The sequence below is a fragment of the Sorex fumeus genome, unplaced genomic scaffold (genome assembly GCF_029834395.1).
Source record: "Sorex fumeus unplaced genomic scaffold, SorFum_2.1 ptg000093l, whole genome shotgun sequence".
Taxonomy (NCBI): domain Eukaryota; kingdom Metazoa; phylum Chordata; class Mammalia; order Eulipotyphla; family Soricidae; genus Sorex; species Sorex fumeus.
In genome coordinates, this window is record NW_026606150.1 from 5,053,791 (window position 1) to 5,076,063 (window position 22,273).

Below are 22,273 nucleotides of genomic sequence, written 5' to 3' on the forward strand. Positions count from 1 at the left end.
CGGGGCAGCTAGCAGGCCTGGAGTCGGCAGTCGGGGTCCCTGCAGCCTGAACCCCGGCTCCACTTTCTCAAGTAGCCAGACACCAGCCGGGACCACCTGAGAACGTGAGGGCCGGTCTTGGGGAGCAAAGAGGACGAGCAGGAATTGGCCGAGGTCAGGTCTGGGGCTCCTTCCTCTGCTACCTGTGGGCCCCGAGCCTGAGACAAAGACCACACCAGGAGGCTTTTTATTGTTGTGTTTTTTTAATTGAAGGTCCCTTAGTCTTAGTGCTCCAGGAGTGGAGAGGCCAAGGGGAGGGGAGGGGTGAGGCGCGCAGAGGGGGTCATCTCCACAACGTTCCATTACACACAGAACTAAACAGACAAGCACAGAGTCACTATTGTGGTTAGAGTTGGCAGCATGGGAAAGGGGAAGCAGGTGGGGAGGTGGGGTGTCGTTAAAAAAAATACAGGTCCCCCAAAATTGGGGTGCCTGGGGGGGGGGGACTTGGTCTGCTTCAACCCAAGAGGAATCAGAAGATCAAAAAGCAGTTTGGGAAGGCCAGAACCGTCGGGGATGGAGGGAAGAGGAAGGTCCGGGGGGTGGGGGGGCTGTTTGGCAAATGGGTGAAGGGTTTGCCCTCCCCCTGCTGGGATCCCCCAGCCCCTCAGGTCTGGCAGGAAGGGGGCAGCCTGCAACCCCCGGAGGCAGCTCGGCCGCCAGATGCTCCAGGCAGGGGGCTGGAGGGGGCTCACAACGGCTTGCCCTCCAGGGAGATGACGGCGCTACCCCCCAGCTTCTCTGCCAGGGTGCAGCGGTCCTTGACCTCCTCGTAGCAGTTTGCTTGCAATTCGTGCTTGATTCCTGCAGGGAAAAGCGGGAGCATCTGTGAGCGGGAGGGGGAGGGGCTGCGGCTGGGAAGGAGCCCACAGAACAGATGGGAGGAAGGGAAGCGGCGCGCCCGCCCGGCCCAGGCCCCAACCCTGGCCCTTACCCGTCAGCTTCTTCTTGATGGCATCCTTGGAGCTGGCGTAGATCATTTTGCTCTTAAGAGGCGCAGACTCTGGGGCCCTGGGAGGGAAGGCGCCTGTTACTCAGAGCTAATGGCCTACCGCCCTCTAAGACCCCCCCTGGGCTGGCCACTAGCACCCACACTTGGCTGTTACCAGTCCGCCTCAGCACAGACACCCCCTCCCAGGGAGGGCCCAGAGCCACAGAGGTCCCTGGAGGCAGCTGCCAGGGCTCACCAGAAGATGAACACCAGGTCTTCCTTCTTGCTCTCCTTGGTCTCGTAGGTCGCGTCATAGAGGGCGTAGCGGCAGTCCTTGTCGGGCAGCATCTTGACAAAGGTGGCGTAGGGGTCGTCCACGGTCTGGCCCACGTCGCCCACCAGGATCTCCTTGCCCTCCTCCAGGATGATGTTCTTCTTGTCCTCGCTCAGGCAGAAGAGCACTGCCTTCTTGCGCTTCTTCACCTCCTCGGGGGTGGACGACTTGCGCACCTTCATGTCATTGAACACCTTGATGACACCATCGGACACAGCCACGCCGGAAGCCTGGGGGACAAGCCACACCCGCCCGGTGAGGAAGAGCCTCCGGGAACTGCTGCCCTTGCTCTCTCGGGAGATAGGGTGCCACGAGAAGAGCCCCCAGGCCGAGCCACTCCTTCCCTTGACAGGTGCCAGTTTCCCCACCCACATCGCAAAGGATCACGCCACGCCCAGAGTCAAGGGGCAGCAGGGACTGTCCCCAGGGAGAGCAGCGCCGTCCCCACCCCTCAGGCTAGACACGGAGCCCCACAAGGGGACCAGAGGACCAGGAGCCCCAACTCCCAGCTCGGGGGACCCGTCAGCTTCGAGTCCAGAGTGCTGACGCAGCTTCCCAGACCCGAGAAAGGGAGGGACCCGGACACATCTGCCAGCAGCTACTGTCCCCTGCTCCCAGGCCCCCAATGCTAGAGGGAACACTAACTGCGCTGCGCTCCAACGCGGCTGTCCCACTGCAAGGGCACTTACTCCCTACACGATGCTCTTCTCCGCGGGAGTGCCCCCGCCAGCGACCCCGCCGCGGTGACCAACGCGGGTCCAGACCTCTGGCGGGGAACAGGCACACGGCGCGCCCCGAAACGTCGGGGCGCTGCTAAGGACATCCTGGCCGGGACGGGGCGCCGGTCCCTAGCGAAATCGGTCGCGCCCCCCCTCCCGGAACTGCAGAGGAAGCGGGCCACGTGATGCCGCCGCTTCCGGAGTAGGCGGGGCCAGCGGCCGGCCCGGCCCGGTCCCCTCCCGGAGCGCAGTCCGCAGGCAGCGGCCGCAGCGCCGTCACCGCGGAGGCCGCCGGGGTGCGGGTGCGCGCCGGGGCCGAGTTACCCAAGCTGCGGCTCCCGCGGGCCTCGGGGGCTTCCGGGCGGCGGCCGCCCGGGTCACTTCCCTAAACTCGGCTCCACCCTCGGGCCCCATCCGGGGAAGCGAGCGGCCCCCGCGGGTCCCGGGCTCCGGGGCCGCCGCGCGCGCCCGGGCGCGGAGTGCGCACGCGCCGGCCGCCAGCACCCCGGCAGTCCGCTGGGGCCGCGAGCTGGGCCGCGTCCACCGGGCGCCCGCACCCCGCCGCCCCCGCCGGGCGTCCCGCATCCCCGCCACCTGCGCTCGCCACCAGCCGCCGGCCGAGGGCGGGTGACGAGGAGACAGGAACAGCCTGGGTGGGGCGCGCGCGCCTCGGACGCTCGCGCGCTTTTCCTCCGCCGCCCCCGGCCGCGCCGGGCCGGGCCGAGGAGCCGCGTGTGCCCGCGGCGCGCGCCCCCGGCTGGTTCCCCCGAGGGGCGGGCGCGCGCGGCCCGGACCCCTCCCCCACGGCCGGTGTCCGCGCGGGCGCACCAGCGGGGTGGGGGAGGGGAGCGGGCGTCCAGGGGGCGCGCGAGCGGCGTCCGCACCGGCCCTCGCCGCCGCCCGCGGGCGCGCACGCGCGGCCCGCCGCCGCCCGCCCCTCGGCACGAGACCCCCATCCCGCCCGGGGCGCTGGGGGAGGGGGCGCCGGCGTCGCCCTCCTCGGCCCTCCGCGGCCGCGCGCGCGGCGACAGGCTCGCAGCCGCCTCCCCTCGGACGCCGGGGCTCGGCGCTCACCATGTTTCCGGAAGCGAAAAGGAGACGGCGACGAGAGCTCGGGAAGACGCGGGCGCCGCAGCTGCTGCCGGGATCCGACTGAACGCGGCCTCTCCCGGCCCCTTCCGTTTAGTAGGAGCCGCACAATGAGGGGCGGGGCGGGCTTCCGGCGCTCCCCCCGCGGGCCGACGGGAAATGGAGTCCGAGGGGCCTGCGCCGCCCCCGGGCTCGCTGGGTAACAGTCTCTGCAGGCAGCCGCTCGCGCCGCGCCGCACTGCCGGCCGGAAGTCTCCGCCCAGGGGGCGGGCCGTGCCGCGGAGCGCTCGCCGATTGGCCCGAGTTTTCAGGAAACGCTCTGCGCTGAGCCGAGGCCCTGGCGCTTGGTAATCTGACCCGAAAATGAGCCCGGATTTCGCGGCTTTTTACCGCGCAGGGAAACGGTTTTCCCAAGGTCCAGCTTGACCCATTCTGGCTTCAGAAGCCTCAAGTGAGTCAGTCTTTTGCTCTTCTGAATCGACGCCACGATGGACCAGAAATGCAGTCCTTGACTAAGGGACTGGCACGTCTAAAGAATCTTGCACTGATCAATGAGCAACCCCCCATGCCACCTAAAAAAAAAGTGTCTGCAAATTCACTAAAGCGGAAAACATACAAAAGGGGAAACATTTCCAAGGAAATCTTCGAGAATAGAATTTCACCCTTGCTTTATAACATGTTTGGCAGGTTCACCAAGTAATAAAGGTAGAAGGGGCAGGGAGTCTTTGCATCCAACTCTTTCCCCCCCTTTTTTTTTCCTTAGAGGATTTTTAGTTAATCTCTTAAGGGGTTTAAGAAATGCCGCCACTATTACTAAAGAGAGACCGATAATAAGTCGCACTTAAATTTCGTTCTAGAGTTGTTAGCCAAGCATACGTTTAATTTGATAACCGAAAAAAAGCGAGACGCAAGATCTGAGAACATCCGGTTTATTAAAAAGAAAACAGAGTGGGGGGACTGCGGAGAGATCCCGGTGGCCTCGAACAATAACTGGCCTCCCTCTCCGCAAGAACTGAAGACAGGCTCGCGGAAGAAGGGAACAAGGGACCCCACACCACTAGCAGAATAATGGGTGCAACTGAAGATCTGGACGCCCGATCTTCAACCCCAGAGAATGACGCCCCAGAGCGGAGCGCCCGCGGAGCATGCCGGGACTTGTAGTCGGAGACACTCCGCGGCTCCCGGGTGCCTCCAGTGGAGGTCGGGCCGCGGCCTCCACCTGCCCACCTGGGACCGCCGCTCGGCCCCTTCCCCCCTCCTCCCGCACAGCCTGCGTCCCTGCCAGAAGAGGCCGGTTCCACCTTTTTTGCAAGCCTCGTAGTTTCCTAGAGCAACGAGAAGGGGGAGGGAGACCTCGCAGTTACCCTGGAGACGCGCTCCCGCCCGCCCCTAGCCGCGGGATGCCCTACATGTCCTTATTAGGACAAGAGACATGGGGGGGCGGGGCGAACCCGAACGCCGGCTGGAGGCTCCTTATAAGGCAGCGTCGGGCGGGAGTCGCGGGCTCCCGCCGCCTGGGGGTGCGGGACCGCGGCTGGGCGGAGTCTGGAGGGGCGGGCCCGGCGCCTCGAGCCCGCCTACCCCCCCACCCCTCGGCTCCTTGCAAAGGCCCCCCGACAGCCAGCCCCTCGCCGCTTCCGGCACGTCGCCCCCCCCCCGTGAGACCCTCATTCCCAGGTCCTCTGTACGGGTCTCTCAGCCGGGAATCCATTTGTATGATCGTCATCTCGAACCTCCCGAGGCTCCTCCAGCTCCAACGAGCCACAAACCCCTGGATTCTGAACATTCGGCCGCACCCCCACATCTGACCGCGTGCCCCCCTCCGTCCCCCGATCCAGCCCGCCAGGATGCCCGGCATCTGCTCCTTTGTCCCCCTCGCTCCCGACTCTGTCCTCGCGCCCCTGTCCTCCCAGCGCCGAGCTCCCCCCGCTGGTCCTCGACTCCGCGCTCCTGCCCGGCTTGGCAGCCGGCTCGGGAGCAACCGCTTCCTCCGAGGGGCCAGCAGCTCCTCCTGCGCTCCTCTCGTGCCCTGGCTGGCTGTCCCCCCCCCCGCCCCACGTCCCTAGCTGTCCCTCCTGCAAGCACCGGCCCCGATGTGTCCCCCAGCCCCACCTGCCGGGCTCTCCCTGCAGCCCAGAGGGGCGAGAGCGCGGGACACCCCCAGCCCCAGGTGGGTGAGCGGGCGCCGGCCCCGCCGGTCCTCCAGGGCAAGCGGGGGCGCTGTCGGCCCCGTCGCGGCGCCGAGGGGACCCGCTCTCGGAATCTGGCACGGGTCAAGGTTCGGGGTCCGGGAGGCGAGAGTCCGAGGCTGATCCGAAACGGGGGCGGGAGGGGCCGAGCGGGCCGCGGCGCTCCCGCCCGACACCTGCCGCGTCGAGGGAGGCTCCGCGCTACGAGAACCCCCTCCGCGGGGCCACGCGACCGGAAGTCCCGCCCCCGCCCCACCCGAACCGGGTGTTCGAATCCCGGGGCCGCCCCACGCCCCCGGGAGACGGCGCCACGGGTCCCGCCCCGCGGCTGATGGCGGCGCCGGTCCGCCTGGGCCGGAAGCGCCCGCTGCCGGTGTGCCCCAACCCGCTGTTCGTCCGCTGGCTGACCGAGTGGCGGGACGAGGCCGCCAGCAAGGGGCATCGCACGCGCTTCGTGTTTCAGAGGGTGGGTCCCGGGCCGCCCGAGGCGGGACTGGTGCCGGCGGGGGGTGCCCGGCCCGGCCCGGCCCGACGCGGTTCCGCCCTCCCTTCCTCCCCTCCCGCAGGCGCTGCGCTCCCTGCGGCGGTACCCGCTGCCCCTGCGCAGCGGCAAAGAGGCCAAGATCCTGCAGCACTTCGGAGACGGGCTCTGCCGCATGCTGGACCAGCGGCTGCAGCAGCACCGGGCGTCGGGCGGTGAGCGCGGGCGGGGACGGCCCCCAGGTGCGCCCCTCTGGCCCCCCGCGCCCGGGCCTCGCCTCCTCCGCGAGCACAGCGTGACCGCCCGGGCCTTCCGCAGGTGACCGGGCCTCCGCGTCACCATCCGGAGCCCCGAGCCCCACCGGGGAAGGGCCAGCTGCAGAGGCGGAAACGCAGGTACCGCGACTCCTGGGTGCCAGAGAGGAGGGGGTGCGCGGTGTGGGGCAGAAAGTTGGGGGGCGTGGGAGTCAGAGCTTCCGGCTCCCGGAACTAACGGCCCTGGCCCCGGCCTGGCCTCCAGGAGTGCCTGGCCTGGAGCAAATGGCCTGTTTCACCAGGGTCTTCGTTTCCGGTCTACGTTGGTTAAGGGGCCAGTTGGGCTGTTTGGGGGAGCCAAGCTTTGTAAGTTGTGGGGTCACTTTCCCGAGTGTTGCGCCCCTAGCGCCTCTGCCCTGCGCCCAGCACTCACGCAGGTGCCCCTGCTGTGTGCTGTCCCATCCTCTCGCCCCTCTTGACAGAGGGGGGTGCAGCGGGGTGGGACCCTCAGCCCCCTTCTCTTTCCAGACAATGAGCGAGGCCACAGCCGGAGGCCGCGGCAGCTACTGGCCAGCCCGGCACTCGAGGGCTCGGGCTCTGCTGCTCTTGCTCTTCCAGGAGCATCTGGTCAGTGCCTGGCCGGGGGTGGGGGTAGTTTGGGGAGTGGGGTGTCCCCCACTCAGACCTCACCCTGCCCTCTCCACCCAACGCCAGAACCCGGATGGCCACGGCTTCCTCACCAAGGAGGAGCTGCTGCAGAAGTGTGCCCAGACAGCGCCACGGGTGAGCAGTGGGTGGGGGGAAACTGTGGGGACCCCCGGGTGTGGGTTATGAGGTCCCTAAGGGTCTCTTGCTCCATGGGCAGGCGGCCCCTGGAAATGCCCGAGGCTGGCCCGCCCTCCGGACCCTGCTCAGCAGAAACCTCATTCTCAGGACCCACCAACCGGCCAGGTGGGCAGCGCACCCTGGTGGGCAGCGTGGAAGGAAAGCCTTCCTCCCCCCAAGCCTGGCTTCTGCACTGCTGGGTCTGAGAGCTCAAAGTGGGTTGCAATGAGGGGCAGTGCTGCTGAGGACCCAACTGGGGGTGCAGGCAGGGTGGCTTTGCCGAGGACGCTGCATGGAACGGGCTCAGAACTCCGGGACTGCAGGAGGCTTCTCCGGGGGCTGGCCTGTGTTGGAAGCCATTACCGCATCCCTGAAGTATCCCCCGGAGGTGCGTGTCTCCGTGGTGCCCACGGATGGCAGGCGTGGCCCTGCCTGCAGGCTTAGGAAAGGCAGCGGGGGCGAGTCCTTGAGGTGAAGCGGGCCTGTGTGTCTCCCTGCCGGCCAGGTACTCACTGACCCCGGAGGGCCTGGCGCTGGCCCAGAAGCTGGCCGCGGCGGAGGGCCAGGGCTCACTGGATGTGGGCCTGGGGTCCGGGGAAGCCCCCCGGGAGGACCCCCAAGACCCACGAGAGGCCTCGGCTGAATGGTGAGGCAGGGGCGAGCAGGGAGCAGGAGGGGCTGGGCTGAGGCCCCCCCCACCCCATCACCCACCCATAGCTGAGCTGGACCCTGCCACCCTCACCCCTGCAGCGGAGCCAGCGAAGGGAGTGGGCAGCCAGCCGCGCTGGAGCTGAAGCCTGGCGAGTACCGGGTGCTCCTGTGTGTGGACATCGGGGAGGCCAAAGGGTGAGTGAGGCGGGCGGGGGAGGCGGATGGAAGCCCCCGCGCCCCCCATGCCAGCCCGCCCTGACCTCGCCTGGCCACTGCAGTGCAGGGCACCGGGCCGAGCTGCTCCGGGAGCTGCAGCGGCTGCGCGTGGCGCACTCAGTGCGCAGACTCCACGTCGGGGACTTCGTGTGGGTGGCCCAGGAGACCCAGCCCCAGGACCCTGGTAAGGCTGGGGCCAGAGTGGCGGGAGCGGCGGGGCTCTGGGCACTGACGCCTGCTCACGGGATCCTCCCCGTCGGCCGGCAGCAAACCCCCGGGAGCTGGTCCTGGACCACGTGGTGGAGCGCAAGCGCACAGATGACCTATGTAGCAGCATCATCGACGGCCGCTTCCGGGAGCAGAAGGTACCGTGTCCGCCAGGAATCGGGGGCACTTCTGGGTGGCTGGGGACTCCAGCCAGTTGCCCCTACGCCAGACCCCTGGAAGATCCTGGGGGGGCGGGCAAGGTGCAGTGTCTGTGTGGGACCCCTGGAAGCCTGGCCCTGCGGTCTGGGTGACGAGGCCCGAATGGCCCATGCTGGCTGCGGACTGAGCCCAGTCAGGGAGTACACGCGGGCGCTCTGGGGGCTTGACAGGTGGCCCCCAGGGGACGGGGGGGGGGCACACACTCAACTTTCCCTCCCCCCCCCCCAGTTCCGGCTGAAGCGCTGCGGCCTGGGGCGTCGGGTGTACCTGGTGGAGGCCTTTGGCTCCATGCACAACCTCAGCCTTCCCGAGAGCACGCTGCTGCAGGCCATCACCAACACCCAGGTGAGGGCAGGCCCGTGGGGGCGGGGCGGGGCGGCCGGAGTCCCCTGCTTCCTGGCCCTGTCTGTCGCAGGTCATCGATGGCTTCTTCGTGAAGCGCACGGCGGACATCAAGGAGACCGCGGCCTATCTCGCCCTCCTGACCCGCGGCCTGCAGAGGCTGCATGAGGTGAGCCGGGCCCACGCGCAGCCCCCGGCCCCGCTGCCCCGCTGAACCTGAGGGTCTTCATCCTCTCCCCCCAGGGCCACACTCTCCGCAGCCGCCCCTGGGGCACCTCAGGGGACCCGGAACCCGGGGCCGGCCCCCCGCCAAACCCCCTCTGCTCCCTCCTCACCTTCAGTGACTTCAACGCTGGAGCCATGAAGAACAAGGTGGGGGCCGGGGAGAGGGGCCCAAGGGGTGGATGAGTGTCCCCGAGGCCCGGCCCACTCGGTCCCCAGGCAGGGCTGCATGTGGCTGGAATGGCCCCCCTGGGTGTCGGCAGATCCCGCCTGAGCCCTTGGGTCCTCACAGCCAGGCGCCAGGCGCCCTGAACTGGTGGGGGGCCTCCCAACCCCAGAACTCTTGCTCCCGCTCTGACACGGGTCACCCCTGTCCCCGCAGGCCCAGTCAGTGCGGGAGGTGTTCGCTCGGCAGCTGATGCAGATTCGGGGAGTGAGTGGGGAGAAGGCGGCCGCACTGGTGGATCGCTATAGCACCCCTGCCAGGTATGCCCGCCTCCTCAGGGCGCCACACTGGACCCAGGCTCGGTGGAGGGATCTGACTCTAGAGAGCCCCAGCCGAACCCCAGGGGCTCATGGAGACAGGCGGTGAGGACAGAGATAGCTGGGGACCCGATGTCCTGGTACAGCAGAAAATGCTTCCTGGGAAAGGCCTCTGGACCAGTGGTCAGATGGGGAGTGTGAGAGAGGACAGCGGGTCGGGCACTTGTCTTAGCCATGGCATACCCGGGTTCAGTCCCCAGCACCCCACCAGGTGTGATCCCTGTGCCAAAGTCGGGAGTCAGCCCTGAGCACCACCAGGGGTGGCCCCAAAACAAAAAAGAATGGCCACACGGGATCAGAACAATAGTACAGCGGGGAAGGTGTTTGCTTTGCACACAGCCGACTGGGGTTCAATCCCCAGCATCCTGTAAGGTCCCGTAAGCACTGCCAGGAGTAATTCCTGAGTGCAGAGCCAGGAGTGACCCCTGAGTATCCCTGGGCGTGACCCAAAAAACTGAAAAGTAAATAGCCAAGCAGAGTGAGCCCCGCAGTGCACTAGTTAAGCCTCAGAAACTCAGCGTGCCTCCCACACCGCAGCCTCCTGGCCGCCTACGACGCCTGCGCCACCCCCAAGGAACAGGAGATGTTACTGAGCACCATCAAGTGTGGCCGGCTGCAGAGGTGAGCGACCGCCGGACCCCAGAGGGACAGGGGCTGCCCAGCCGGGCCCCCTCTCACCAGCCTCTCCTCTGCAGGAACCTGGGCCCTGTGCTCAGCAGGACCTTGGCACAGCTGTACTGCAGCACAGGTGCCCTGACCTGAGCCGAGCCATGCGGCACCCCTGCCCCGCCACCCCAACCCAGCCGGCCTCTCCCTTCAGCTCCCGCGGGCCTGCTGTGTTACAGAGGAACCCCAGTATCCAGGCCTGGGGGGGCCCTGCAGCTTGGAAGCTACTTTGGGTTCTGAGGGTTCTCGGTCATGTCAAGGCTGCGTTGCCCCACAGCGGTCTGGTGCTGGCAAGAGAGAGAGTGGAATGCAGTAACGAGTGTGCGTGTTTCACTGCATGGATTGGGAGACGGGGCTCCGGAAGCAGTGGGGCTGTGCCCAGATGGATGGTGGGAGGGGTGGGGGTAGGGGCTGCACTGCACCCCTGCACACTAACCTGCCCGTTTTGGAGCAGGCTCTGGAGCTGCCCCTCTCCTCCCCTGGGGACTCAGACCAGTCCCAGCCGCGGGGCACAGGAGGCAGGTCCTGGGCAGAGACGCCCCCTTTACGCCACCAGCACCCACCCCCGCCACCCCAACACGGGGCTCACTGCAGCAGTACCCAGCCACCTCGACCACCGGAGCGCCGTCTTTCTCCCTTTATTGCCTCTCTCACCGCCCCCGCACACCTTACACAGAACACATCACCCCTCCCTGAGCCCCAGCGCCAGGGACGCCCCTTCCCTCCTCAGAAGGCATAGGCCCCCACGAAGACGGTGAGTCTCAGGACAGAACTGGCCCGGTAGCTCATGAGGGAGTTCATGGTGACCATCTCGAGGTCCAGCACGTACTCCCGGGGGCCCGTCACGGGCCGGGCGAGGACCAGCATGGCACTGACGTTGTTGATTTGCTGCAGGGTGGGGGACATGCCGATGGTGTCAGCCTGGGCACAGGCCCCTCCCCTATTGCCTCCATGCCTGTGTCTCTAAGCCCCAGCTGGCTATGGGGGCAGAGACCACCCAGCTGGATACACTGGCCCCAGGAGTCTCCCGTGCTGCTTGCTTCCATCTAAGCAGGGCTAGTGATGCAGGCTGGGGTGCGGCCTCTAGGATCTGGAGAAGCCCGCACCCCCACAGCGCACCCCATTTCAGCAAGGGGAAAAATCATTCTGGTAGCAGACAACCCTTACTGATAGCCAGAACCGCCGGGTCCTGAACCGCTGGGTCCCGACAGCTCCACTGAGGGGAACGGGAGTCCCCCATGCCTTCCCCTTCTTATCCCGGCCAAGGGGCCAAGGTCCAATACAGGGCCTGGAACCCGGTGTCCAAGTGTGTCACCGGAACTGCATGTAACGGGTCAGGACAAGTGCTTGCTGGGGAGGACAGGTCTGGCAAACCGCTGGCAAGTCACCCTCTGTCCCTGCTGATTCACCCCTACCTCCCTCTTGCAGCAGGGCCGCCACCAGGGGGCGCTCAGGGGAGGGCGCCGCTAGTTTGGAGCCGGATTCCCCTTAAGGCCGCCTGCGGTAGGGGCGGGGGTGCCGTACCCGAATATAGAAGTCCTCCTGCGAGTTCCCGGCACGGATCTGGAAGGCGTTGTAGGCGCCGGGGTAGACGGAGGTGGCCTGGATCTGGAACACGTCGGCAGGCACGCTCCTCTCCGAGGTGATGCTCATGTAACGGTGCACGATGGACGACGGCTGCTCCCGGCACAGGGGGTTGGAGGCCGGACAGAGGCAGCGGCTAGAGGCCCGCGTGGGAATATGCATGAGGGCCCGGCCCAGCCCTTGAACTTGGCCCATCTCCCCCAAATTCGCGGTCCTCGCCGGATCGTCCCGCTTGTGCGAGACACGAGCACCCGTGGTTAGGACTACAGTTCCCATCAGCCCTCGGGGCACTCTCTCGCCAAGGAGGTGCCGCCCCGCTGCAAGGCCCTCTGGGAGTTGTAGTTTCTAGGGTTGCCTGCCATGGTGTTGACTCACTTGTCGGACACCTGGACATAGGGCTCCACGCAGCGATTAGTGTCCACGCAGCGGTAGCCCCCATGGAAGTTGACGCAGGTTTGGGCCTCAGAGCACTCATGCACACCCGACTCGCACTCGTCAATGTCTGCACCAGGGGAGAGGGGCTGGAACCCGGCGGTCAGGCTACCAGCCCCTCACGTCACTGCCCGCTCCACCTGGGCAACCTGTACCTTGACACAGGCGCGTGGCCAGCAGCTGGTAGCCCTCCGGGCACTGGCAGGAGAAGCGGCCTGGCTCGTTGACGCAGCGGTACTGGCAGAGGTAGCTGGAGTAGCTGCACTCGTCGATGTCTGCGGGAAGGTGGGCGTCAGGACATCGCGCAGGGCAAGGCCTGAGACACACCTGCCTTGGCTGAGGGCGCGCCCCCTGGCGGACTGTGAGAACTGGGGGTACGAGACCTGCCCCCCAGCCCCCGAAAGCATATTTGGCTACAGTGCTTTGAAAGAAGGCCCACCCAGGCCACAAACCACTGTCTCGGACAGAGCATTTTATTTATTTATTTATTTTTGCTTTTTGGGTCACACCCGGCCATGGACAGGGGTTCCTCCTTGCTCTGCACTCAGGAATTATTCCTTGGCGGTGCTTGGGGGACCATATGGGATGCCGGGGATCGAACCCAGGTTGGCCGCATGCAAGGCAAAACGCCCTGCCTGCTGTGCTCTGGCCCAGACAGAGCATTTTAAATGAAGCATTTTAAAACCTTGGGGGCCACAGCGATGGAACAGTGGGGAGGGCGCTTCCCTCGGAGGTGGCCAACCTGGATTGGATCCCCAGCATCCCATATGGTCTCCCTGGAGCAGCGCCAGGGGTAATTCCTGAGTGCAAAGCCAGGAGTAACCCTTGAGCATTGATGAGTGTGACCCAAAAAGCCAAAAAATAAACATTTAAAAACCCTGGGGCTGGAGCGATAGCACAGCGGGTAGGGCGTTTGCCTTGCACGCAGCCAACATGGCCAATACAGGTTCGATTCCCAGCATCCCATATGTCCCCCGAGCACCGCCAGGAGTGATTCCTGAGTGCATGAGCCAGGAGTAACCCCTGAGCATCGCCAGGTGTGACCCAAAAAGCAAAAAAAAAAAAAACCCTATTGAGTTCGGGCACCTTCGTTTTCCCAGTCCGTGAAAGGAGAGGGTGTGCCAGGGAGTTAGTACAGTGGGTAAGGTTCCTGCTTTGCACGCAGCTGACCCAGGTTCATTCCCTGGCACAGCATGGGGGAGGATCACTCCCTAAGCCTTGCCAGGAGTGATCCTTAAGCACAGAGCCAGGAGTCAGCCGTAAGCTAGTGTGAACCAAGACTTATACCCACATCCCCCCAAAGCAGGAGTGGGACAGCCCAGAAGAGCCCAGAACATCCTCCCTACTTTCAATAGCTTGCCCAGTCCCTGCTAATCGCCTTCAGCCAAGCGCCAGACAGGCCTCACCCAGGTTCCCCTCCTGCGGCCTCACTCAGTGCCAGGGCCACAGAGCAGGACCTGGCAGGTAACACTGCCAGCCAAGGGGCAAGAAGGCAGGGTGGAGACAGCTCAGCAGCGCCTGGCACCGCCCTGGCCACGCCACTCACACAGGTCAATTAACTTCTCCACTGAATCATCGGCTACGCGGGACTTATTAGCGTTTTGTAATTCCGCCTGACAAACCTTGAGGGAGATATCAGTGTCCTCATTTTGCAGAGGAAGGAGAAAATCCTACTCACCTCATAGGTTGGTTGGCAGGATTAAATGAGGCCAAGGAGGTGAGGGAAGGTTCTGGAGAAGGGGCAGTTCAAAGCACTTCAAAGTGCCACTGCGCAGGACCGTTCGTCTCCGCTGTCCTGTGCCACTCACCCCTCCAGGCCACCCACTTTACAAAAGCGACGGGTTCACAGTCCAGCTGGGCCAGACTCCCTGGGGAGGGGAACCCACATCCTTGCTCAGCCTCTGCTCCCCCTGGGGGTTGGTGGCACTGGGGGACACGGGAGATGTGTGGGTACAGAAGTCAGCGGGGGAGGAGGGCGGCTGGGGGGTCTCACCGCTGCAGGAGAAGCCGTCCCGGTGGAGCTCGTAGCCCTGGTGGCAGCGACACAGAAAGGTCCCGTAGGAGTTGAAGCAGCGCTGCTCGCACGGGGCCCCCATGTCACACTCGTTCACATCTGAGGATGTGGGAGGAGGGGACACAGGGGCGGGTGAAAGCCGAAGAGCAGCTCTGAGTCCCCCCCTTCACTGGGGCTGGTCATTAAGGGGGCTGCCTGCCCCCCGGGCTGGGCCCAGCCTCACCCACACAGGAGCGATTGTTGGGCCCCAGCTGGAAGCCCGGCTCACACTGGCAGCGGAAGGAGCCGGGCAGGTTGACGCAGCGGTGCTGGCAGTAGCGGTAGCGACACTCATCTATGTCTGGGAGGGGACACACGGGGGCAGGGATCAGGGGGCGCTCGGGTGACGGCAGACCTGGGCTCCCCGGTGGTGGTCTTGGCTGGGTCTGGGTGGCGGGAGCCGCAGTCGGAGGGCGGGGGAGGGCGCTGTTCGGAGAGTCAGACGCCAGGGCGCGGCCGGACTCACCCACACACTCGGGTCCAATCTTGCGGTAGCCGGAGGGGCAGGTGCACTGGTAGGAGCCGGGCAGATTGTGGCACTCCTGGCTGGGGCGGCAGTCATGCAGAGCGTGGGCACACTCGTCCACGTCTGCGGGAGACAGCATTCAGCCGCTGCGCCCCCACCGCAGCGCCCCGAACGGGAGTCCGGGCAGCTCCCCCCTCAGCACGCCCCTCCAAACAGGAGCCCGGGGCAACTCCCCCAAAACGCAGCGCCCCCAAAGAGGAGACCGGGGCAGCTCCTTCCCCCAAAGTGCAATCAAGCTGCCGGCCAGGCAAACAGGAACAGGGTTCTGCGCAGACCCCCCCAAACTCTTCCCAGAGGGTCCCCTCTACCCGCCAAGGTCTATCAGGCAAAAGCCCAGGGGGCTGCAGGCCACGCCAGGTCAGCAAGGACCCCGCTGCACGGACCCTGGGGTCATGTGTTTAGAGCGCAGGCATGAAGGGGGGAGGGGACTGAGTGGGGGTCCCCCCACCCCCAGCAGCAGTTCTCAGGGCGGGATCTCGACGGGAAGGGGGCCCGAATAAGGAGGAGCTCTGGCACCGGCCACTGAGTGGCCCCACACAAAGGAAGGCTCTGGATGCAGTTCTGCCCCCGCGACCCCGAGGACACTGCAGAGCTAGGACGGAGCGTGAGGTCCATCCGAGCGCTCAAGCTCGGTGGGTGCCAGGGCCACCCACTCACCCACACAGCTGCCCTGCTCATCTGGCTCGTAGCCCGGCGGGCAGGGGGTCGGGTGGCGGGCGGGAGGCACTGGCGGCGGCGGCCCCTCGTGCAGGTCGTTGATGACGGCGGCCGAGCGCGGCAGGCACAGGTAGCCGCCGTAGTGGTTGATGCACTTCATTTCACCCTTGCAGGCCTCGGGGATGGTCAGGCACTCGTTCACGTCTGCGGGAAGAACCTGCTGGGCACGGCTGCGCGGGTCCAGGGGCCTGCGCCCAGCGGGGTCTGCAGGGCTGCTGCAACAGTGCCCTTATTCTCCTGCCTGCAGAAGCGTCTCTCCCTCCCCGAAAGCCCCAGCGTGGCCCGTCTGACGGGGGCCTTGCACACCGGCAGCCACTGCCCCTGGTGCTGAGGGGCAGGGCCGGCTGGAGAGCGCCGGGCGGTGGCCGGTGCCCAGCTCTGGGGCAGTGCCCTCTGCTCTCCCGCTAATGGGGTGGGGGCAGGGCTCCCTGGTTCTCCGAGCAGGAAGGGCCTGGGCCAGTCTCCAGCGCGGAGCCGGCCCCCAGCACAGGCGCTGGCAGAGGACGGGCCACTGGGCTCGGGCGTCCACTCCCCCAGGCCGGGCGGCAGATCCCTCCCCAGTTCCCGGAGGGGGGTCAGCCCCCCACACAACACACTCACCCCGGCAGTGCTGGCTGTCGGCGTCCCACTCGTAGCCGTCTGTGCATTCCTGCAAGGGGACCAGAGGGGGCCAGTGGTCGCCCCTGCGCCCCTCCGACGACCAGGCTTATGCCAACCAGGGCCTGAGCGCGGCCACCCTTCCGGCCGGCTCCAAACAATGCCCCCCTTCACCCACCGGGAGGAGCCTCCGCCCCCCAGCATCTGCTACCCCTCCGGTGGCCGTGTCCCGGCCCAGACCAGGTCCCCACTGTCCCCACCGTGTAGCTGTCCGGCTCCTCGGCGTCCTGGGGAGACGCGGCCCCCAAGAGCAGCAGCAGCAGCAGCGCCCAGAGCAGCAGCGCCCCGGGCTGGCAGGAAGCGCAGGGCAGCATCCTGGGGCAGGGAGGGGGCGCGGGGGTCAGCGTCTCCGCCGCCCGTCCAGCCTCCCGCGCAGGTCCGGGGTCGCGGAGCCGCCCCCCACCAGAGGCCCCACTCCTCCCGCCGGCCAGGGGTTCCAGCCCGGCCGCCCCGCCCCCGCCCGGTCCCCCCGGGCCTCCGGGCCCCGGGCTGCGGCCGACTGGGCCGCGGCTGGCGCCCTCGCCCCCGCGGCCGGCCGCTCGGTCACTCACTCGGGTCCGCGACGTCCCGCGGCCCGGGCTCGGCGGCTCGGCGGCTCGGCAGCGCCTGCGGGCGGACGGACCGGCGGACGGACGGGCGGACGGACGGGCGGACGGGCGGACGCGCAGCTCCCTGGACGCGCGGCCCCAGGAAGCGCCCCCCGCCCGCCGCCCGCCGCGCGGCCCACCCCGGCGCCTCCGCCCGCCCCTCGGCGGATTCCTGAGCCCGCGCCAGGGGGAGGGACCCCGACCCCCCGCTTCTCCGCCCCCGGCTGGCCGCAGGCCCCCACCCGGTCCCCCGCGGCGCCGCCGGGCGCGCCTCCCGCCCTGGACACTGCCCCTGGCGCCCGGCGCCCGGCGGCCGTCGCTGAGCCCCGCCGAGTGTCAGCCCGCGCACCTGGACCCTCCCCGCGCGCCCACCTCGGGGTCCCGGGCCCGCGAGCCTCCTGCGTCCCCCTCTGCCTCGGGTCCCCGGTCCGCACGGGAAGCCCTCCAGCGTTCGATGCCGTGCTCCCGGGTGGTCAGTCGCTCGGGCGAGACCAGAACTTTCCCCTCTGTCCCCCCTCCTCCCCTTCCCCATCCGTCCCCCCTCCTCCCCTCCATCCGCGGGGCGCCCCGGCCAGGTGTCGCCTCCCTCGCGCCCTGCATCCTCCCGGCTGCGTGAAGGGGCGGGCTGCAGCCCCTTTGGGCCCATAATGAATGGAAGCCCCTGGAAGAGCAGGCAGGACTGAGCCCGGGTGTGCAAGGGCCGGGAGCAGCGGCCGGAGGGGTCCCCTCGGACCCCGGCCCCGCTCAGGGCGCACCCGGGTGGGGGGCGGGGCGGGGCCGGGCCCGGCTCCCAGGAAGGGGCGGGGCCAGACGGGAAGGGGCCGCGTGTCCTGGGATCCCGGGGGGACCCTCCCTGCCCTTCCCACTTGGATCCCGCGTCTCCTCGGGCTCACCCACGCACGTCTGGGCAGTGGCTGTGTGTGTGTGAGGGGAGGATGGTGTAGGTGTGTGGGTGTGGGTGTATGGGTGTGTGTGTGTGTTTGGGGAGTCCGGAGGTGAGCTCCGAGGTGCCAGGGAGGATTGGGGAGCTCCTCCCCACACCCAGATTCTTCCCAGCCCCGTGGGAGAGGAGGCTAAAAATAAGAGCCCTCTAAAAAGCCAAGGGCAGTAATAAGTGTCGCGCTGTGGGGAAATTGGACGGCGCACACGCTGTTGGCAGGCGTGTTAGCTGGTGCCGCCACTTTGGACAAGTCTGGCAGGGCCTCAAAATGATCACACTTCCCAGCACTTCACCCTGAGAACTGAAAATGTATGTGTGTAGGGGTGTGTGTGTGTGTGTGTGTGTGTGTGTGTGTGTGTGTGTGTAGGGGGCACTCTTCATAAAGTTCACTGCATCTCTCTTCTGAAGAACCAGTGTAGCCAGAGTCAACGTCCGTTCACTGATGCATAGATGGACTCACTGTGAGGCCGTGATAGGATGATAGGATCCAGCCCTGCAGAAGTTCCGCTGTGGATGCTACCAAAGGGATCAATGTTGACAGTGCTCCACTCAGCCAAGGTGGCAAACTGGCCATTCATTTAAAAACTACAAAAGTAAGGGTGCCAGAGAGATAGGGCATTTGCTTTGCATGCAGCCAACCTCGGTTCAATTCCCAGCATCCCATATGGTCCCCCGAGCCTGCCAGAAGTGACCCCTGAGTATAGAGCCAGGAGTACTGATCCTGAACTGATGTGCCCCCAACCCCCCCCCCCAAAAAAATACTACAAAAATAATTTAGGGCCAGAGCGATAGTACAGAGGATAGGGGCCTTGCCTTGTATGTAGCCAACACGGTTTCTGTTCCATTTACAGACACATTAAGTCTAGATGAATCTTTTGTTTTTGTTTTTTTGTTTGGGGGGCCACACCTGACAATTCTCAGGGGTTACTCCTGGCTCCGCAGTCAAGCATTACTCCCAGAGTGCTCGGGGAACCATAAGAGATGCTGAGGATCAAACCCAGGTTGGCAATGTACAAGGCAAGTGCCCTACCCATTGTACTATCTCTCCAACCCCAATCTAGATGTATATTTGGAGACAAAAAAAAAACCCAACCCCAGCAGAGATGGAGAAAGCCCAAATGAGTGACCAATTATAGGTATGAGATTTAATAGGGTGCAGAGATGCTCAAATTTATGGAGATGGTGCAGGTTATGCAAATTTTCTTAATCACTTAATCCCTGTTATTCATCCTTTACTCAAGCGGATGTCAGTAAGTCTCCATTCATCCCGGTTGCGTGCTAGCGTAGCCCAATGGCATCTGTTCGTTCTAGGAACATGCGGAGCCTCAAACCGATCATTCAGGGTCTTGACGAAGAAGTCTGACCATCTTGTAGGTGGGCGTCCATGCGATCTTTTGATGTCCCATGGAATCCAATCAGTAATGGCTCTAGTCCAGCGGTTGTCTGTAAACTTCATTACGTGTCCAGCCCATCTGATTTTTGATGTCTTGGCAAATGAGACAGCGTCCCTGATTCTTGAGCGTTGATGAAGATCAGAACTCCAGATTCTATCTCTCATTTGAGTGAATCGTGATATTCCCAGCATAACTCTTTTGATTCCTCTTTGAGAGACCCGAATAGCGTTCTCATCCTGTTTTCGTAGGGCCCAGGTCTCTGAGGCATATGTTAATGCAGGAAGAACAGTGGAATCAAAGAGATGTGCTCGTAGCTGGAGGTTCTTTGTCCTCTTAGTTATTTCTTCAACACTCTTGAAGGCATTCCAAGCCGCTCTCTTCCTCCTGCACAACTCAGGTGCCAGGTCATTCATCATGTTGATTTCTCGACCTAGGTATATATAACTGTTGCATTTGGAGATGGTGGTTCCGTTGAGAAATTTTCTTATAAGTCCCTAATTTGGACAGACATGTGCCTCCATGGTAGAGCACCTGCCTTGCATGTGTGAAGTCCATCCTGGGTTCAATCCCTGGACATCTGTGACTTCAAACAAAAATGCTTGGAATTGCACACTCTTTTTTTTTTTCTTTTTTGGGTCACACCCAGCGATGCTCAGGGATTGCTCCTGGCTCTGCACTCAGGAATTACTCCCGGTGGTGCTTGAAGGACCACAAGGGGTGCTGGGGATCGAACCTGGGTCGGCCACGTGCAAGGCAAATGCCCTACCTGCTGTGCTATTGCTCTGGCCGCAAGAAATTGTACACTTTGCCTTCTCCCTTAGCGGTTGTTGCTACCAGGAGGCATCGCATACTTGGTTGGGGCATCCCAGAGATTACATATTTGTGGCACTGGGGATTTTAATAGGCAGAGCTGCCAGGATTGTGCTTGGCAGGTGGGGATGGCACCAAGGCCTCCCTGAACCTCAGGCCTAAACAGGCTCTTTGTCAACTGAGCTCTCCCTAGGGGCCTCTGAATCGGACACTTCAAAAAGGGTGGAATTTAGAGACGTTACTGGGTCCGCTCGAGCAAATCGATGAACAACGGGAGGACAGTGACTGTGACAGTTCACTAGGTTGAGCACTCACTTTGCATACAGGAGGCCTGGGTTCAGTCCCAGGGACTGCGTGGCCCCCCTGAGCACTTGCAAGGAGCAGCCTCTGAGTTCAGAACAGTAGCCCCTGAGCACTTGTGAGTGTGGCAAAAATTAATTGATTAAGACCTCTGGGGCAGGGCAGAGAGATAGTAGAGCCGGTAAGCATTTGCCTTGCACACAGCTGACCCGGGCTCAATCCTTGGCACCCCAGATGGTCCCTCAACTACTGCCAGGAGTAATTCCTGAGTGCAGAGCCAGGAATAACCTCTGAGCATCGCTGGATGTGGCCTCAAAATCAAAAAACAAAACTCTGAGGGGTTAAGACCTGGGATACAGCTGATCTGAGTTCATTCTCCAGCACTATTTGGTCCCCAGAACACTGCCAGGAACAATCCCCCCTGAGCACTGAGATAGGAGTGGCTGCCGAGCACTGTTGGGTGTAACCCAGATAACCCTTCCCAGTTTCCTGGTGTACAGGAGCTCTTATTCAAGGAAAGAGAAGGGCCTGAAAGAAGGTCCAGGGGCTTCAAGCACCTTCCTTGCAAGCACAAGGCCTTGAGTTCATACCCTCACTGCTGCCCAGGTGCTACCGGGTGATCCTGAGTGCTCTGCTGAGTGGATCCCGGGAGGCCAAAGGCCAGGATGGTGGCTCCTTGACTCAGAGAGGCCGGAGAGATAGCAGGGCAGGCCAGGTGTTTGTCTTGCATGCATTTACCTTAGACACACCCGTACGAGTCCCTGAGTCCGCCAGGAGTGATCCCTGTGTGCAGAGCTGGGAGTAAGTCCTGACCGAGCACCAGGTGTGGCCCCAAACGAAACACAGAACTCCAGGACCTTGGAGATATGGTGCCTCCAGCAGGTCAGTTTGTACCTGTGAGGCGAGTGCATCAGCAGCCTGATGGCACCGTCAGGCTTTCAGATACCCCAAAATTGCTGCTGTGCCTTTGGCCAGACCCCAAAAACTTGGGGTAAAGTTTACCAAGAAAGTAAACAACCAACAGTTAGGTATGCGGGAGACACACCCACAAACCACCTCTGGCTCAGCTATATAATTGGAGGCATGGCCTCTCTGGTTCCTGATTGAACTGTTTAATGGCCATGAGCCCAGAGACTCTGAAACGACCCTCAGAACCCAAAGGCTTTTGGCAGAAATGTGTCCTGTTCCTGCAGTAGGTTACTGGCGCTGAGCTACTCCAGGTGGGAATAGATTTCGTGCCTTGGCCTGTTCCCCTTGGCGGCCCGGTGACCACCATCCTCCAGAGGCCACTGGACAGTCAGGTTTGGGCCTGCAGTGACGAGACACGTGGGGCCTCACCAGATGGGGGTGGAACCAGCCCTTTCTTCCCCCTACCAGCAAGCCCCCGAGTCGCCGCCTACAAATGGCCTCTCTGGCTCCTGATCAAGCTAATTAATGGCCATGATCCCAGAGACTCAGAATCTCAAAGTCCAGCGGCTTTTGGCAGAAATGCATCTGCATACAAGGTGGCCGCCACCTCAGAGCTTCTTGGAAAGTCAGGTATGAGCCAGCGGTGACTGGGCAACTGCAGTCTTATGGGAAGGGGGGCAGTACCGGCTCGCCCTTCACGCCCTACTGAGGTCATGAGTTGCCCGCCACAAGCGGCTCTCCGGAATGGCCATGGATCCAGAGCCAAAAGGACTTAATCCAGAGTCCTACAGCTTGTGGCAGAAAAGTGAATGGACCATTCGTTAAACTATGGCTCCATGCCTCCCCGGGAGGGAAAGGCTGTTACTCCCTTCTGCCTTTCCTCCCCACCCCCAGCAGCAAGGTGGCCACTGCCTCAGAGCTTATAAGAAAGCCAGGTGTGAGCCTGCGTTGATGGGCAACTGCAGTCTCGTGGGAAGGGGGGCGGTACCGGCTCATTCTTCGCGTCCTACCGAGGTCATGAGTTACCCCCACGAGTGGTTCTCTGGCACAGCCATAACACCGGATGCACAGAAACCAATCTCATAATTATCTGGCTCTTTGCAGAAATCCAAAATCGCGAGGCCACTATTGCAGCCAAGCGAGATTATATGATTCTCATAACCAGCTATAGAAAACAAAGTACTTCACAATACCTTTTTAGCAATTCTGATTGTTGGGGGGGGTAAATCCTAAACAAGAATGGTGCATCTTTTGTCAAAATAATGAATATAATCAATGTAGAGAAGAGTTAAGTGGAAATCATCTGCCTCATAGGCATTGGGAGGGGTGGGAGGGGGGTATGTTGGGGTTCTTGGTGGGGAAAAATGAGTACTGGTGAAGGGAGAGGTGTTTGATCATTGTGTGACCGAGATTTAAACCTGAAAGCTTAGTAACTTC

At 63.7% G+C, this 22,273-nt stretch overlaps 4 protein-coding genes across 9 annotated transcripts in view; 2 read left to right on the forward strand and 2 right to left on the reverse strand.

Annotated features, from left to right (window-relative positions):
* The window catches only part of KAT5 (lysine acetyltransferase 5), a 95,907-nt gene extending 83,829 nt beyond the window's left edge, over window positions 1-12,078 (forward strand). For all 4 annotated transcript variants that reach the window (XM_056132040.1, XM_056132043.1, XM_056132039.1 and 1 more), the window contains one exon: window positions 12,069-12,078. The gene's annotated coding sequence lies outside the window, so the exon portion shown is untranslated. The remainder of the gene's footprint in view (window positions 1-12,068) is intronic.
* CFL1 (cofilin 1) lies at window positions 434-3,251 on the reverse strand. 2 transcript variants are annotated; one of them, XM_056132047.1, is made up of 4 exons: window positions 3,098-3,251; window positions 1,227-1,534; window positions 974-1,050; window positions 434-843 (listed from the first exon to the last, which is right to left on the reverse strand). In XM_056132047.1, the coding sequence occupies exons 1-4, from the start codon at window positions 3,098-3,100 to the stop codon at window positions 731-733; spliced, it is 501 nt and encodes a 166-aa protein (XP_055988022.1). In that variant the 5' UTR covers window positions 3,101-3,251; the 3' UTR covers window positions 434-730. The 2 variants fall into 2 exon arrangements, with proteins under 2 accessions (XP_055988022.1, XP_055988023.1); XM_056132048.1 differs by lacking the exon at window positions 3,098-3,251 and adding an exon at window positions 2,618-2,740.
* MUS81 (MUS81 structure-specific endonuclease subunit) lies at window positions 5,507-10,157 on the forward strand. 2 transcript variants are annotated; one of them, XM_056132037.1, is made up of 16 exons: window positions 5,508-5,767; window positions 5,868-5,997; window positions 6,101-6,177; window positions 6,565-6,663; window positions 6,751-6,819; window positions 6,902-6,987; window positions 7,367-7,507; window positions 7,612-7,707; window positions 7,791-7,912; window positions 7,996-8,093; window positions 8,383-8,499; window positions 8,570-8,665; window positions 8,740-8,868; window positions 9,101-9,204; window positions 9,799-9,882; window positions 9,957-10,154. In XM_056132037.1, exons 1-16 carry the CDS (start codon window positions 5,633-5,635, stop codon window positions 10,021-10,023), a joined length of 1,650 nt encoding a protein of 549 aa, XP_055988012.1. In that variant the 5' UTR covers window positions 5,508-5,632; the 3' UTR covers window positions 10,024-10,154. The 2 variants fall into 2 exon arrangements, with proteins under 2 accessions (XP_055988013.1, XP_055988012.1); XM_056132038.1 differs by lacking the exon at window positions 8,740-8,868 and having other exon boundaries at window positions 5,507-5,767; window positions 9,957-10,157.
* EFEMP2 (EGF containing fibulin extracellular matrix protein 2) lies at window positions 10,630-16,765 on the reverse strand. The gene is made up of 11 exons (XM_056132044.1): window positions 16,448-16,765; window positions 16,097-16,211; window positions 15,840-15,888; window positions 15,180-15,383; window positions 14,463-14,585; window positions 14,181-14,297; window positions 13,937-14,056; window positions 12,099-12,218; window positions 11,887-12,013; window positions 11,452-11,647; window positions 10,630-10,815 (listed from the first exon to the last, which is right to left on the reverse strand). The coding sequence occupies exons 2-11, from the start codon at window positions 16,208-16,210 to the stop codon at window positions 10,654-10,656; spliced, it is 1,332 nt and encodes a 443-aa protein (XP_055988019.1). The 5' UTR covers window position 16,211; window positions 16,448-16,765; the 3' UTR covers window positions 10,630-10,653.
* Between the last annotated feature and the right edge of the window lie 5,508 nt (window positions 16,766-22,273).

Bases quoted from the DNA above. Each gene is read 5' to 3' on its own strand.
- MUS81 (XM_056132037.1), top strand. From the start codon at position 5,633: ATGGCGGCGCCGGTCCGCCTGGGCCGGAAGCGCCCGCTGCCGGTGTGC. The intron at 7,708-7,790 runs GTGAGTGAGGCG...TGGCCACTGCAG, and splicing joins GACATCGGGGAGGCCAAAGG to TGCAGGGCACCGGGCCGAGC. The intron at 7,913-7,995 runs GTAAGGCTGGGG...GTCGGCCGGCAG, and splicing joins GACCCAGCCCCAGGACCCTG to CAAACCCCCGGGAGCTGGTC.
- EFEMP2 (XM_056132044.1), bottom strand. From the start codon at position 16,210: ATGCTGCCCTGCGCTTCCTGCCAGCCCGGGGCGCTGCTGCTCTGGGCG. The intron at 11,648-11,886 runs GTGAGTCAACAC...GCGGGCCTCTAG, and splicing joins TATGTCCAGGTGTCCGACAA to CCGCTGCCTCTGTCCGGCCT. The intron at 10,816-11,451 runs GTACGGCACCCC...CCCACCCTGCAG, and splicing joins AGGAGGACTTCTATATTCGG to CAAATCAACAACGTCAGTGC.
- CFL1 (XM_056132047.1), bottom strand. The intron at 1,051-1,226 runs GTGAGCCCTGGC...CTTCCCTCCCAG, and splicing joins GACCTGGTGTTCATCTTCTG to GGCCCCAGAGTCTGCGCCTC. The intron at 844-973 runs GTAAGGGCCAGG...TTTTCCCTGCAG, and splicing joins CATCAAGAAGAAGCTGACGG to GAATCAAGCACGAATTGCAA.